The sequence below is a fragment of the Neolamprologus multifasciatus genome, chromosome 2, assembly GCF_963576455.1.
Source record: "Neolamprologus multifasciatus chromosome 2, fNeoMul1.2, whole genome shotgun sequence".
Taxonomy (NCBI): domain Eukaryota; kingdom Metazoa; phylum Chordata; class Actinopteri; order Cichliformes; family Cichlidae; genus Neolamprologus; species Neolamprologus multifasciatus.
This window is the reverse complement of record NC_140440.1, coordinates 32,482,716-32,499,174: the sequence shown is the minus strand read 5'-3', so window position 1 is coordinate 32,499,174 and position 16,459 is coordinate 32,482,716. Positions and strand designations below refer to the sequence as shown.

At 38.7% G+C, this 16,459-nt stretch overlaps 2 protein-coding genes across 7 annotated transcripts in view; one reads left to right on the top strand and one right to left on the bottom strand.

Annotated features, from left to right (window-relative positions):
• Positions 1–14,359, bottom strand: part of inppl1b (inositol polyphosphate phosphatase-like 1b) — a 34,110-nt gene extending 19,751 nt beyond the window's left edge. The window contains exons 1-3 of one of the 2 annotated variants that reach the window (XM_085170103.1): positions 14,252–14,359; positions 1,228–1,624; positions 58–121 (exon numbers count right to left, since the gene is read on the bottom strand). In XM_085170103.1, the coding sequence (XP_085026229.1) occupies positions 58–121; positions 1,228–1,364 (201 nt within the window). In that variant the 5' untranslated portion in view covers positions 1,365–1,624; positions 14,252–14,359. Of the gene's footprint in view, positions 1–57; positions 122–1,227; positions 3,511–14,251 lie in introns of those variants that run through there. The other variant, XM_085170110.1, reaches the window with a different exon arrangement.
• On the top strand, positions 8,399–15,355 carry arr3b (arrestin 3b, retinal (X-arrestin)). 5 transcript variants are annotated; one of them, XM_085170251.1, is made up of 17 exons: positions 8,399–8,506; positions 8,964–8,997; positions 10,053–10,083; positions 10,241–10,301; positions 10,392–10,436; positions 10,524–10,717; positions 10,875–10,934; positions 11,036–11,112; positions 11,208–11,343; positions 11,435–11,519; positions 11,636–11,708; positions 11,929–12,066; positions 12,222–12,299; positions 12,399–12,422; positions 12,511–12,564; positions 12,848–12,877; positions 14,302–15,355. In XM_085170251.1, the coding sequence occupies exons 2-16, from the start codon at positions 8,990–8,992 to the stop codon at positions 12,858–12,860; spliced, it is 1,077 nt and encodes a 358-aa protein (XP_085026377.1). In that variant the 5' UTR covers positions 8,399–8,506; positions 8,964–8,989; the 3' UTR covers positions 12,861–12,877; positions 14,302–15,355. The 5 variants fall into 5 exon arrangements, with proteins under 5 accessions (XP_085026377.1, XP_085026342.1, XP_085026369.1 ...); XM_085170216.1 differs by lacking the exon at positions 12,848–12,877; XM_085170234.1 differs by lacking the exon at positions 12,848–12,877 and having other exon boundaries at positions 8,468–8,507; positions 8,969–8,997.
• Positions 15,356–16,459: the final 1,104 nt, after the last annotated feature.

Below are 16,459 nucleotides of genomic sequence, written 5' to 3'. Positions count from 1 at the left end.
ACTTGGCTCCTTTTTTCCAGGAAGAGCATCCAGGGTCATGTGATAGTGAGCACTCACCTGAACTGCTAGAAGACCATCTGCGTCAGGAAGAATACGATAGGTGTGAACATGACGTTGGAACCTTTAGAAACCAAAAATGACAGTGGTTATTGGTACTGCAAAATACTACAAGGCAAATGCTCAAAAATGTTTTTTTAAGGATCCCATGTGGATCCCATGTGTGTATTAAAGACACTAATTTTCTCAGTAGTCTTACAGATCACTGACTACAGATCAACAATGTGTCAAAGAAGAACATCATCTCCATCCATCACTTCAAAAAACACATTCAGGCAGCATATAAAGATGGGCAGGTTTAAAGTGTTTTGCTACAGTATATTACATGAAGAAAGTGATGGAAGAAAGGGTCAGTACAAAAAGGGGGGAGGGGGGCAATTTCAAAGAGTGAATGAGATACTGAGAAAAGAATGAAGGGAAAGTGGGAGCACTGTGACCAGCCAGGCTCAGCTTTCAGGAATGTATCTGGCTTTGGCTGATGAGCAGTCAGCGTAGTGCGGTCGCTGGAGCTCCTGCCCACTTTCAGGGGCCCCAGGGAAGAAAGAGGGGTAAGTGGGGAAACAGGGAGCAATGAGCTAGGGTTCGACTGCCTGTGATGGACTTTACTTGGACGATACCATCTGACTAGTCTGGACAGTGTGTATTTGTGAAGTCTGCCCAGCGTGTAGGCACTTTTAGCCACAGATGTTTCTTCACCGCCTTCTGCCAGATGATGGTGAAAGTGATGGATATGACAGGATGAGAAAAGCTGCTGAATCAATTTACAAATGACGACATTCCGTAGAGCTAAATGCTTAATATTTGCCAAAATCGAAATGTCTTACATGGGTAGGTGTACTTATTTCTGGTTTTGTGTAGTAATTTGATGTTTTCAGTGAGCTAAAACAAATAAAATGAGACTTTCTTCCAATACATTTTGCAATATTAATACAGAGGGTCACTTATTATTGCATTTTCCCTTCTAAGTTCTGAGGGATACAGCATTACTATCACATTTAAAATGTGCTTGTTATTAATATACCGCCTAAAGAGTATAGTCCATAAGATAATTGTGTTCGATTATGATAGGCAAACAGCCCACTCTCTATATAAGTATGTGAAATTGTGTGTGTGTGTGTGTGTGTGTGTGTGTGTGTGTGTGTGTGTGTGTGTGTGTGTGTGTGTACTCACAGCAGGCATAATGCATAGGCTCCTGGCACAGACTCACTGTCTCTCACTAGGTAGCTGCCATCCCTCCCTGCCCGTGCCAACAAGTCCTCTGCATACACACGGCTGATGTCACGGTGATACCATGCTGCCGTAGCCATGGCAAACAATGTTGAGAGTTATGATCATAAAAATAATCCACATGAGGTGATGACATAGGTTTACTGTCACACTTGCTCTGATAGCACCGCACTGGAGCTCTGTCACCTATGTCATTGGCCACTGAGTGTGCTGAGTGGTCTACTTTAGTGTTTCAGCCTTTCCCATGATCCTCTTCTTCATGACCAAAGTGTCAGAAAGAAGAAAATTCTATCAGCTAGCACTTCCTGGGTTCCTGTTGTTTTCTTCTGGGTCACATATCCTGTTGAATTGAGGTCACAAAGAAGAGATATCCAGCCGAGCGCAAGGTTAGTCCACTCCAGCAACAGCCTTCAGTCCATTTATCTGGTAATATCCTCGTGTAGAGAAAGACCTAGTTTCAGCTTTTGGTCGCAAGTTGCTGCACCTAGGTGGGTGTGTTGCTCCAACAAACACAGGCCATCATAACAGAGTGAGGGAGGGAGAAAGAGAGAGAAGGAGGTAGAAGAAAAACAGCGAGAAGTGCAGAGTCTGAATGAAACAGCCACCCCTCAGGCAATGACGGAGCCTCTAGCTAAACCACAAACACAAGCCCTCCTCTTGTCCCAAAACAAAAGCCCCACATGCAAACAACAGGAAAAGAAGAACCAAGAATGGCAAAATAAACAAATCAAGCTGCACACACAGCACTTACACACTCCCAGGCAAACACGCAGGCAGCAAAGACACAAACATACCAGATGGAACTCAGTCAGCACTAAAACCAGACAGGCATGCAACAGAAACCAGACTAATTCAAATGATTTCCCAGCTCTGTTGCCATATAAGGGAATAGGAACACCCTCCAAAAGTTCAGCTGATCACTGCAGTTGCCTTTCCTTCTTCCAAGCTCAGATTCCATTTGGAGTTTGTTTGGTTGGATGTAGGCTACTCTGGGAAATTTACTTTCATGCTGGAAGAGCGTGCCGCTGTGTGTGTCTCGTCAGAAAGGTTCCGTCTGCTCTGGCGTGGTCTCCAGCGGTTCTTCAGAGTGCTGTCAGAGCAGAGGGAGGGAGCACAGAGGCAGAGGACAACCCCATAAGAGCACAGGGCAGGCAGAGGAAGTGACTCGACATTCCAGATGGCGGACATAGCCAGGAGAATTCTTGTGAGGCCCTCAGCTTCACCACCGGAGTGTGAAACAGAATGCTGCTTCCTTTTTCTTATTTCCTCCCCATTTATTTTCTTCTTCTTCTTTCCCCTGCCTTTTGTCTCCCCTCAAATTCTAAACAGAAAGCACAGCTCTCCCCTCATCGGTGAGCTCTTTGGCTTAACTTCAATTTCTTCCTCATTTGCCAGCATCCTTATCCTCAGACATTTCAGATTCTGGCCAGCATTTCATCCCTTCTTTCTGTCAGCCAACCCGCTTTCTTGTTCTAACCCTCCCTTCACTTCCCTTCCTCTATTGCTCACTGGTTCACTCCCAGCTAAACGCTGTGTCCATATGGTTATGATCATCCCTAACATTCTTATTTTTGCCCTTCTAAAGCATCACTCATTATTCAGCCCTCCTACGTTCCTCCCACTACATTAGCTGGAGCGAATAACTCTGTGGGAAGCTGTTACTGTTCTGCCTCTTGCTACTCAGCAGAAATGTGCTGACCACCAACCACAGAGCCCATAAAACAAATAGACACAAGTACATCCCAATCTGATGATGCATCTACTTTACTCTCAATCTGTGATCAGTTCTTTTTAGAATAACCATGTGCTTTACACAGCATATTACTGAACCATAAAAGCCGAGCTGAAGCACTATATGCTAACTAGCACACCCAAGGTGACAAGGAGACAATTCATTCACCCGCTAATGTTTACCAGGGATTCATTTGTGATTACCTTAGTTTCGGTAATTATGATTGACAATTACATAACTGTGCCTGAAATGTCATCGCTGGTTTGGCTGGTATTTTAAAAATATGATCTGATGGTTCATCTGATGATGAAAATCCAAAGTGATTACAAATCATACATATGGTAAAAAATAAATAAATAAATAAAAATAAGGGTAATTTATCAAATAACTGTTAAAACACTTTACTCGGAGCCATACGTTCGAACCTTAATAATAATAATAATATCCATCCATTTGCTTCCGCTTATCCTTTTCAGGGTCGCGGGATTCGCTGGAGCCTATCCCAGCTGTCATAGGGCAAGCTCTGCTTCCCGTGGTGGGTTGTGCTGCAAGAAAAGCCAGACTGGGTGAGTAGGAATCATTCACCCTGATGCAATCTGTTCATTATTTTATGCCAGGACAACAGATATTAAGATAAACTGACTGGTACTTACATAGCACTTTTCTAATAACAATAAGATGACAATAAGATGAAATGTTTAATTCTTTAAACATAATGACTATATATTATATTTCAACAACATTTCAGTTGTTGTTCAGATGTTTTTGTCAATCAAAAGCCACTCAAGAGACAGTATCCACCCCAGAGTCACATCACTAGGTAGGAATCACTACAGGATTCTTGGATGTCAGTCAGGATAGCAGATTGTTATTCTTATATTCGTGAATTTAAGGAGGTCACACCTTCTGGCCTTTTCATATGGCTAGAACAGTGGTTCTTAACCTTGTTGGAGGTACCGAACCCCACCAGTTTCATATGCACATTCACTGAACCCCTCTTTAGTGAAAAATAAAATATGATTTTTTTCAAATTCAAGACATTCATTCAACATATGTTTTTTACTGGTGCACAAAATGAGCCATGCATGTCATGGCGGAGGCTCTGCCGAACCCCTGAGACGACTCACCGAACCCCTAGGGTTCGATCGAACCCAGGTTAAGAACCACTGGGCTAGAAGAAAGACAGAAGTGAGAGAACAACAGTACATAACAGAAAAGATATTGATCACATCATCAGACACAGAATGAAAGAAGAAACAGGGTGGAGGCTGATTGCAAAGTCAACTGTAAGCAGGCAAAAGCAACTTAAAAAGTGTGTCATATATGCGGTTTTCCAGTTGAAGGTTAGAGCGGTGTATCGGCTAAGCCATCAGCTGATGTGGGCTAGCAGTGAGCTGCCAGACTGAGCGCAGCAACTTAAACAAATGCCATGCTCAGTTTCTCAAGTTTTAGTTTAGGTTTTTCAAAGAGAGAGAGAGAGTAGGTGGATTCACTGGAAGTTAGTGACCAGAAGAGCTCTTCACCAGAATTAAAGTTATGATAAACACAGATAAACTTTATCACACCACAAAAGTTCAATATTATTCCTGCTAAAATCTCTTTGTTTAGTCATAGATTTTTGTATATAACATTCTAACAAATCACAATTGTTGTGCAATGGTAATTGGTTTCTGTCACGTCTGTTACTCTATCCAGTTCTTTCAAATGTTGTGCTTATGTAAGGCAAGGACTGGGCAGGATACTGAAACAGACACAGAGACGGGCAAATGTACTCCAAGAGTCATCTGCTCGCTCTCGTTTGCCAATGCTGGCAGACAAATCAGCTTTTGAAGTGGACTTTTATCCTTCTCTTTACCTTGAATCAGAAACCCTGTCTGTCTGTATGGTAAAGATGCTTGATGAGCTTTAGAGTTGCATGGATCAATAATATAACAGTCAAAATACAAAATATTTTGTAAAATAATACGACAAGTAATGGCAAGAGTTGAGCTTGATAAAAAACATACTCGGTATTCCTAAATCATCTCCACTATAGGATGAATTAAACTGCCCTTACAAAAATGTAAACTGCTACCAGTGTAAAGTACAGCTGTTAGACTGATTGACTTTAAGAATAAACACAATCCCCAATAAGGCACATTATGAATCACAAATCGTTGACGAGTAATTGCTCTCCTTTTGGATGATTAGGCGTCTTAGCAGCGATCTTTCCAACTGATGCTACAACCACTCCAAGTTACAGCATCTTTTCAGTTAAGTTAATGAGCAGCAGCTGCTAAAAATACCATGGTTAAAGGTCACACAGGACAAGTGGCATAAGGCCAAAAGGTAACGTGCCCGTGCCTACCTGACATGAAGAGTTCACAGTATGTGTAAATAATTAAAATCGGTGATGTTAACTGCAACGCTGTGCACCAATAAATGTTTGCTCAAGGTTACACCGACAGCACCTCGCACTGTTGGAAATTGATGTAATTGGCTCAGCATCTGCACTAATGGAGTTACTGTTAGCAACAAACACTGCAAGTCTGTCTAAATTTAGCACCATGATGAAGACTGTGTTGCTAAGAGGTAGTTAATACCATGGTGCTGTAATGCAACGGGACAAGTCAGCAATCCCTTTGAGAGACAATACTGACTGTCTATATAAAGTGCTTGCCTAAATTGTCACCGGATTAGCTATAAGGGGCTTATGTGGACGTATGTGACCTCAAACAACCAAAGGTTAAAAAAAATAAAATAAAATAAACAAACCGAGAGAGACTTAAAATGGTGTGTGAACATAAACTATTATAAAGCTAGTCACTGTGGTGCCTTTAGAAACACGAGGCAAAAAAAGCCCTAAAGAAAAAAATTCTTCCCTCTCAATAAAGATGAAGCAATAATTTTGAGTGAAATGTAATTGAAATATATTATATCAAAGTTTTTTTTATTTGAAATATTAATCATTAAGGAAATGTACTTGGTATAAACTGAAAGTATAGCAATCAAGTAAAGTTCAAATCAACAGATTTCATTACATTTAACGTTTAAAATTAGACTTATAACTTAGATGTAGTTACATTTGTTAAAGTTAGCATTTTGGGCATTTTGGAGAGTGTGTTTGTACCACTTTTGCCTCCCTCTTAGTGTCCTCGTCCATGTTTTCCATCTTTTTTAATGTTTTTTTATTGTCTCATGTTTTAAGTTTTAACTTTCTATTCCACTTTTAATTTTGTCATGAAGGCTCTCAATGATATCAAGGGTCACAATCTAGATTTCTGCTGGAGCCCAGAGTATGTTAGGCCCAAGCCAATAGCTACCCAGACTAGAGGCCAGCCAGTCGACTTTTAGCTTGCTTGCTCAGCCTAGACTGCTGTTTGCTAGCCAGTAAAAATGTCAACTTTCACACAGTTAGCTAATTGCCAAACTGATTTCACCTTTTTTGGGAAGGGGACATGCTGGTGTTCTTCACGTATGCCCAGCAGCCTTGGTGATATCTCTTAGCCTCCTGGGTCACTTAAAACCGATTTAGCTCTTGAGTCATCTGGCACCCTTCTTTTTTTCTGAGTGTGCAAGACCTGTCAACACCTCTCCTGCTCTTCTTCTGCTCTTGGGTCGACATTTGATCTATTCATGCCTGAGCTGAAACATCACCTGTTCCTTGGCCGACTACTGTTATTTTTCTGGGTCGACTAACACCTCGTCTGTTTCGAAAAGATGGATGATGCCCAAAGCTAGGTCCCATCCTCAGACAGCTACATCCCTACATCTCTTTGCCTCATTTTCAATCGACACAAGAACAGTTTCTGAACCCAAGTCCACTCACAATTTACCGATTTCTGAGACAGTTCTTAGTTAGCATAGTATTCCCTTCTTCCTGAGTCAAAGTTTACTGACATCCCCGTATTACTAAGAGTCCTGAGACTTTGAGTCTGTTGATATTTCTTCTATTTCTAAATTGTTACTGAGTTGACAGCTTCAAGCGTTTTGGATCCCTTTCTTAACTGCAGGACATCAAAGGAAACACCTGAGCACTGTCAATTCTAGGGTGTTAAAATCACCAGGTTCCACATAAAGATGCTCCTGTATATCTCCTACCTTCCAAAAGTAATTGTTTACTTTCTCACGATAACTTCTTGTGCATTAGAGCAATTGGAAGCTTGCTTTTCAATCCCTTAAGCTGTGCAAGATTTTACTGCATTATTAGAATCACAGTAAACATTGAAGTGAAGCTAATTGTTTTCTATACTGCACTATAGTGGAATGATCAGGACAGCTTTAACCTATTAAAGAGATTTAACACCTACCTGATGATCTGGTGCTTTTTTTCACACCAGTGCTGTCTTGCCAGGACAGCTTTAAAGAGATCTCCCCTTGCATCACCCCGTATAACAGTTGCAGGGAGGCCAACACACTGAGGCCAATGCACACATACACCAATCTCATTCATTATCCTTGACTGCCAAGGTGTGACAATCTATCCAGCTCGCTTATTTATCAATGAACTATACTCAGGCTGAAGAAAAGATGGTTGATCTGCTAAAGGTCACTGCTAATAAATGCTGGTGCTTTGGCAGGGTCAAACAAATGCCTACAGTTAAGGTAGTCCAGTTTCATAGAGTCCAAACTAACAGATCCTCATTAACTTAAAGCCAAATATTCCAAACCATGGAATCATGGCATAGCCACAAATTCTGTCATCCCAAATTGGCATGACATCACAATATACTCATGCTTATCATTAAGTTGCTAAATCAACCATGCTCATAGCTAAACAGTAGAACTGCCAGGATGATTTTGTAATCAGACTGATGCTAGCTGTAAGGCCGTGTTCCTTGTGCAACATTAAGTCACTTGGATTTATGTAAACCTCCTATGTGCACAGATTGGGCAAGGCTTGGTGCAGGAGCCATCTGTCGACCTGCTACCATAACAACTAAAATCCAACTAATACCAGTCTACTCTAGTTTAAGCTATAAGAAAAGGAGTCCTTGAGCATTTAGTCCATTCACAAGGCATTCTTTATACCTTAGCAAGTCTTAATTAGTATTTAATACCATCTGAAGCTTGAGAGCAAAGAATTCATGAAAATTTTGTTACTAAACTATATTATTGCACCATACCTGCAAAGTATCAAATTCCCAGTTTTATTCATGCATACATTTGCTTCTTAAAAAAGCTCAAATCAATACATAAAATGAAAAGTTTTTCTGCATTACATGCTGTACTAATGCCAAGACTCCTATTGTTGTCTTTTATGTTGAAGCAACGTGCACAGTATTATTTTTAAACATGCTGTAGGTTAAAACAGTGGTGTTATAATGAAATAATCAGATTTTCTCCAAAACAGCCTTCTTTAGGACAGTAAGCTCAAGAGGAAGGTTTCAAGGTTGGGAGGTCATAGTATAAAAGCAATGGGGAGTCCGTGATTGGCAGGCACTTACACAATCAACAGTGAAGGATTAGAGAGCACAGCAGAGACGACTCACTGACAGAGCCGAGGGCACGGTAAGTTAGCGTTTTTCTTGATGACCTGCAGCATAATAGAATCAGATGAAGAAGGTACCGGATCACTATAACTGCACAGAACAGAGTCAGCATTTGTTGGAAATTTATCACGGCATTATTACATGGGAATGTGTAGTTTTTATCAATATTTTTATAGCCGTTAACAAGGAGCGCATGGTCTGTGTCACGCTAGGTATTAGGAATGTTGTTTATTATGATTCTGATCTTAAACTAACCATAAAATCAAAAAGATATTTTCCTCTTAGAAGTTATAGGGAACAACATGACTGTCGTTTGCCATGGTGTCATCAATGAGGAGCTTTCTAGCGTGTACTGTACCGGCATAATAAACTAAAATTGACACAGATAACCAAAGCACCTAATAGTTATACCTTTTGTTACTATCTCATGTTTTGAGCTATTTATGACTTTATTGTGTTTTGGGGTTTTTTTGCAGAGTGGACCTAAGACTTTGCTATCGACATGTCCAAGTGAGTGTGAAAGGTTTAAGGCTTATTCACGGTAGTCATCAACAATGTTAATGTTGTGACAGTTTTAGAGAGGTTAAAAATCAACCATCAAACTTTCAATATAAAATCCAAAAAGAACATTAGGCAACCTGTTTAATGCAGTTAAATATTTCTAAATAATTAATTAATTTTGATTATTTATTTTATAATTATTATTATTGAAATAAAAGTTGTTCATGAGGGATGAAAGCAATAATTAATTTAGAAGATACAAGGATAGTAGATTGGATGTAACATCGTGACAGAAGTAGCTTCTGCAACAACCTTAAAACTTCTTAATAGTCCCTTGGGATAAATTAAGTCTTTCTGATTCTGATTTATTTAGACACTTAGGGAAAAATCCTTATTAAGATGGATTTTGTGGATTGGATCTTGGAAGGCAGATTTACAAGTAAAAGGAAAAGCATTAAAAGGATTATGTGGCATTTGAAAGAGACAAGCACCACCAAGGATTACCTGTTTGTTTACTACATCCGCCCAGAACAAAAGGATTGCACTCTTGCATTCTCCGTATCTTGGGATAAATTTGGGTGTTAAATTTGCCAATTCTGCCACTACTTTTTGTTTTGTAGCATAAAAAGCTATTTCATAAAATAGCCTGCCTAACCCAGTATTGATCCAAATATGTCATTTTCATATTTTATATGATGTTTAACTTTGTTTACTCAGCTTACCCAATCACACGTCTTATGTTCAGATTAGACATTTGCAGCAGCAGGTTCAATTCGACTTTAAGCACTAATCCATCCTCACAGGAGAGGAGCAAGGGAGTTGATGGCAAGTGGGAGGTTATCCAGGACAAAAACTAGAAAAGTTGTAAGTGCACAAATATGTTATAGAAGACAACTTATAGGGGGAAAGAGCTCATTATTTATAATCAAAGAAAAACAATGAAATTATGAGTCACTGCTCATTTAGACTTAACATCTTGTGTTTTTGCCTGCATGTGTTTTAGGACTTTCAGGTTCAAATACTCTTCAGATTCAGATTCTTTTCTTTTCTTCTTTCATTTCCAGAGTATTTAAGAAGACCAGTAAGAATGGAACTGTAAGTGGCTTCTACAATATAATCATTACAGGGCACCCCTTGAGCACAGGGAGGAGTGCAATTTCTATGTTGCTATTCCAACTTCCCGAAATAGCGTCCACATTTTTTTTAATCTTGTGGAGGAGTAACCGTTTTCCTTTTTCTTCATTTCATATAGATTTCCTTGTACTTGGGGAAAAGGGACTTTGTGGACAGTGTGGATTCAGTAGAAATAGTTGGTGCGTGGCAAAACTGCATCCTGATATATGTGAATATATGAACTTATAAGAATCTCTGTGAAAGATCTAAGGCTCTTCTCATATTTGCAGAAGGGGTAGTTAAAGTGGATCCTTCTGGTCTTAACGACAGAAAAGGTACTTTACTTTATAGTCTGCAAATCATAAAAGTTATAAGCAATGATTTACTGACACAGACTGAAACAACACGTTTTTCCACTGCAGTGTATGTCTATCTTGCTTGTGCCTTCCGCTATGGAAGTGATGACTTGGATGTCATCGGACTGTCCTTCAGAAGGGACATCTGGCTACGTCGCGTTCAGGTGTATCCACCTACGGGTGGCAGCGAAGCTAAATCCCCAATGATGGAATCCCTCTTGAAAAAAGTTGGAGAGCAGGGGCACACCTTTTCCTTCCAGGTCCAAACCCTTAATCTCTCTCTTTGCGTAACAACAAATAAATTATTTTCAATGCAAGGTATTTTGATTAACCTTAGATCATATCCCCGCTTTTATTTGAAAATCATTTTAAAGTGTAACGTTCATGTATGTGACTCATTTCTTCTTCTTCTTCCAGATGCCACCAGATCTTCCATGCTCGGTTTCCTTACAGCCTGGGCCAAATGATTCCGGCAAGGTACAGTTACCATCCAGCGTTATTATTTGCTTTCTTTAAGTCTTACACATTGTGTTAAATGTTTGGAAAAATTAATTTATCTGGATTTTGCCTTGTTGTAGGCTTGCGGTGTGGACTTTGAGATCAAAGCATACATTGCCGACGCACCTGACAATCCAGATGAAGTCATTACAAAAAAGTATGTTTGTGCAGCGTCATTTTAAACCTTTCAGTCTTTGAGCTGCGTATGAAGGCCACGCATGGGTTATTCTCTTCCCTTTTATTTCCTTCTAGGGATACTTGTCGTCTGATGATTCGTAAAATACAGTTCGCCCCAGCTAACAACAAGGCCGGAGCCAAGGCTGAGCTATCCAAGCAGTTTATGATGAGTGACAAACCAGTGCACTTGGAGGCTTCCCTTGAAAAAGAGGTACTTGAAAATATACCAAATGCATTTTTTTTACCATTATAAATATTACATAATAATTGCTAAACTGTGTTTTAAAATCACTCTTTTCCAGGTTTATTACCATGGAGATCCAATAACCGTTAAAGTGCAAATCAACAATGAAACCAACAAGACTGTGAAGAAAATCAAAATCTCAGGTAAGGACCCAAATATGTCTGATCAGAATCATTTTTGTTTGTATAGTTTGAAGAGATGGGGGGAAATATTTTGAAGTTTAATTCATACTTCTAACGTGAACTATTTTTGTGTTAAGTTGACCAGCTCACAAGTGTGGTCCTCTACTCATCTGACACTTACGTTAAGGAAGTCTGTGCTCAAGAGTTTGGGTAAGGCGAATAATAACCGGACTCGAGTCATTTCTGGTTCAAATCAATGTATCTAAAAAGTACATTATGTGCTGTAACTATCAGTGCATCTGCACTGACACACACACACACACCAATATTCCAATATCTCTGCATTTTATTGCTACTTAAAATGAAAAAGGCCCTAAGTAGATTAACTGAGTGTGTGTTCTTTTCCCCTCTATTTCACCTCTAAACACAGAGAGACCGTAAATGCCACCTCTACATTTGAGAAGTCCTTCCAAGTAACCCCCCGGCTTGCCAACAACAAAGAAAAGCGAGGTCTTGCAGTCGATGGACGTCTAAAAGATGAGGACACCAACTTAGCATCCACAACGCTGTAAGACTTTTAGGTCCCTTTTAAGTGAAGCTCGGATGGGCCTTCATCCTCTTATTGAGCAGCAATGTTGTCACTATATATTCTGCCGTCCACTTATAGCGCCTTAAACCAAATCCCCAAGGTTTAAATCGTAAACTATTCCCATCCCCTTGCAGGAGTCAAGGAGAGAAGGAGATGCAGGGAATTATTATCTCCTACAAAGTCAAGGTCACTCTTACAGTTTCGAGTGGAGGGTAAGGCTTAATAGAAAACACTAACCCATAACGCTTTCCTTTTTTTGTGCCAAGCTGTGCAGACTAAGGGATTCTTTTATCATTTCTCTCTGACCATAGCTTGCTGGGTGGTTTAACGGGAAGGTAAATATCAGTTCTCCTTCATTTATTGCCAGTTGTGTAAATAAATGCAAATTATTCACGAGTATATGTTAATCTGTAAAATGTTTAGCGATGTTGTCGTGGAACTTCCTGTGACACTGATGTCCCCAAAGCCTGCAGGTGAGTTCTGTGTTTTGTAAACTGCTAGTGCCAACTAAATTACCATTAAAATACTTCCTGAAATATCACTAAAATTAGACAGTAGCTTTCTGTAACTGATCTTACTGTCATCTATATGCCATGCTCTCCCCATTACTGCATGCCGTTACTGTGTACTGAGCAGAAGTGTAAGTATAAAGTATAAAATAGTCTCTATAAAAAGATGTGTATTCGCCTGTGGCAGTGATAATTGTATATGATGTTCATGTTTGTTTCTCATGAACAATTATGTGTTTTATGAACCACAGCGAATTGGATTAAATGCCTCTTTAGTTCAGGTGAGGTCAACTCAGATACAGTGAGTTATGCAGCGTTCACTTCTTCAAGGGTTACTGCCCCGCCTATAACATCCCTACACACTAAAATATTAGATGATGACATAAAACACATGTTAAAGAACTATTTGGATAGAAAATTGCATGAATTGCAAAAGCGCAGAAGTGATGGCCCTTGAACGAGTGTCCTGTTTTACCCTCCAATCCTGTGTGAAAAATGACATTTGAATCCTCTTGCTCCACCCCCAAGATCAATAATTAAAAGATCTCCAGTAGACATTAATAGCAGCATGTATGCAGATTTTTTGAAAGTTGGGCAATATCTGAAAGTGTATGAGTCTGAAAAATTGCAGATGTTATAAATACAAAAGAAGGGGTGGCCTGCAATACTGTATAAAAATTCACAAATCAAAGTAATCCATAACCCAATTTTCAAACAAACAAACAAAAAAACCCAAGGGACACTACAAAATGTATGTATTGAAAAATGTAACCCTTCTACAAAGACAACTTATCAAATGTTGAAACTCAAAATGTTTTAAGTTAAATGAGATAACTGAGTGGTTGTAGAACGAGTACCCTGACTGAGGCTGGCACTTTCAGCAAAGCAAAGATGAGCGAAAGGGTTTACAATTCTGTAAAAGACTGTGTGAACAAAGAGTTCAACAATTAAAGAATAAATTTGTGTTTAACAGAACTACATAATGTTATCGAATGATTTAAAAGCCCTGAAAATTTTCTGTATACGAGAGACAAGGTCAAAAAGCATAATCTGTGCTTAGAAAAGGGACCGACCGGCTTGTTATTAGCACAGAGAAGAAGGGAGGGGTGCACGTATCATGTGTAATTTGCACATCTGCGATGGCATCATTAATGCTGGAATGTATATGTAGGTTTCATACATATCCATGGCTTCTAGTTCACATAAAATCTTGCTTATTTCCTAAAACAATATTAAAAATTAAGCACATACTCCAGGTGCTTAACTAGCTCGCAGTCTCGTTCTGTCACCAAATGAAAATATTTGGAGTGTTATGAAATGAAAAAGACCCCAGACTGCAAAGAAGCTGAAGTCCTACATCAAACAACAACTGGGAAACACTGTGCTCTCAAATTACACCAACTGTTCCCATCAGGCCTCCCAAATATTAACAGTGTCCCTAAACAAAAAAAAAGACGTGATCTAAAATAATGATGAAAATGCCCCTGCCACTCTCTCTCTCTCTCTACAAACACAAAATGTATCTAATTTTCAACATTTGATATGCTGTTTTTTAAATATAGTATTTAAATAACTTCCAAATCGTTGCATTCATGTTGCAGCTTTTTTGGAAACTGGATTGTACAAAATTAGATGAGATATATTCCATAAGTTACCTTGAATAATGTTAGAGTCACAGTCAATTGTCTGTCCATTTTATCCACAGGTCAGATATCACATTTGACACCACGGATGGTTGAAGCAGCCAGTCAAGGAAAATCATCTGTCATGCGGAGAACACAGAACACAAAGGAACTCATTATCAGCAAAGAAAAGCACAAAATGCTCACATTTCCCCTGTATATATTCAATTCTATTATAAATAACTATGAGAACTCAATTACTGAGGGTCAGAAGTCTGTGTGAAACTTCTGTGCGTGACATCATAGCACTAGAATCCAACAGATGTGTCCCACGATAGAGTAGACCAAACGTAATCTTTATTTTTATGTCATTAGAAATTACTAGGGGTGGGGGAAAAAATCGATACTGTGTAGTATCGTGATATTTTGTTTGCTAATAATGTATCGATACAGGGACAGCAGAAATCGATATTTTGTTACAAAAAAGGTTTTTGTGCTCTGACTTCAGAGCATGTTGATCCTTTTTCTGAGCAAGAATCCTGACATTCCTTCACTGTCCAAATGTGTTTAACTTTTTTTTGGCAGCAATAAACATGACAGTTTACTTATTTTAATTTAAGACATGTTTTATTTTAATTAAGTTTAAAACTTTTTTATTTAATGTAAAATTATATTTTGTTTTAATTTACTTTCAAATTCTTCAGTTGCTGAAGGGGCTGCATAGTTTTCATAAACTGCATAGTTCAGAATAGCTATAATTGTACCAGATGGTTGCGTTCAGTTAAGTTGGACTAGACTGTAATACAAACCGTTCAGTTTGTCAACAATAAAACTGAAATGAGAGAAAGACTGAGTGTGAGACTTTGATATTAGAGAAAATGAATATTGATAAAGTTTACCTTTATGTACAGAATCTGAATATCGCAAAATATTTTTAAAAATTGCAATAATATCGTATCGTGCGTTAAGTATTGTGATAATATCGTATCGTGGGATGTATGGTGATTCCCACCTCTAGAAATTACATGTTGAAAAATGGTGAATGGATGAAATGAGTGGATATTCTGAAAACACAAATGTAACACTCTGTTAAGACAATTAAGAGAACTCAATAAATCCATTTTTCTCAAGTACAAACTTCTCTTTGTTCATATTTATGATCTGTTTTGGTGTTGGGAGGGGTTTTTTTCTCCACACTAACCAAACTGATACATTTTTATGTTTATGTTAGCTATCATTTTTGTGCTAGATTAAGTCACAGTTAAAGTTTTTCTGGGTGTAACCACTGCTCCGAAAAGTTGCAGCAAGCCATTTCCTTCCTTCCAGCTTTCGGTAACATTTCACATGGCCTACTTGTCTGTAAATAGTGACCCAAAAATATATAACCGTTTCTCTGCTTCTTGTGGTTCTTCCTCCCACTAATAGTGCAGCGGGTTACAGAAACGATCTTTCAAAAAACAATACAGTTTTACATTTTTTGTTTTCATCTGGTGCCATGCCATTTATTCCCATGCATTTCAACGAATTAGATGTATCTGATGCATGAAGACTCCTTTGCCTATGGCTCAGCTCTATCATGCTCACACATCCTGTCATAAAGGTTTTTTTTAGGTAACACAGAGAAACAGATAACCATTTACCATCAAACCAACAGCCACTTTAGAAACAACGCTTAACCTAACTTCACATGTATGTCTTTCTTTGGAATCTGACCTAGAATCCTCTTGCTGCACGACAGCACTGCCCTTCATTGTTATATTGGCCAACTTCTGTTACGAATATAACTAAGCAATCATAAAAAGACTATTGCAACTTTGGTACCCCTAACCACCTGTGGATGATTTTGCAGCAATGTTCAGTTATCTCCTGCACTATAAAATGTTTTCTGATTGAGATACAATATTCAGGAAGACCTTTTTGTGGTTAATTCTACAACTGGAAGACACTTTATACAATAATAATAATAATAAATATATAAAATAATAAACTTTTTTTATGAGATATTTCAGTTGCTGTTTGCTACAGATCGAATGACTTGTCAGCTTGATGCAACCTTGTTACCAATGCTGAAAAAGTTGTTGTTGTTGTTGTTGTTTTTAATTACCTAACTGTTGACCATTAAGTTGAAAACAGTCACCCTCATACTGAATGCTCAATTTCACATAAGGTTTCATTTATATTAATTTGAAATCTATTCTGCCCAGCTGCCCATCATGCAGTTTATTCAGAATTTATTTTTTA

Excerpts from the sequence above, each read along its gene's own strand:
- arr3b (XM_085170216.1), top strand. Across the intron at positions 10,437-10,523 it reads TGGTCTTAACGACAGAAAAG|TGTATGTCTATCTTGCTTGT; the intron begins GTACTTTACTTT and ends TTTCCACTGCAG. Across the intron at positions 12,423-12,510 it reads CTGGGTGGTTTAACGGGAAG|CGATGTTGTCGTGGAACTTC; the intron begins GTAAATATCAGT and ends TAAAATGTTTAG.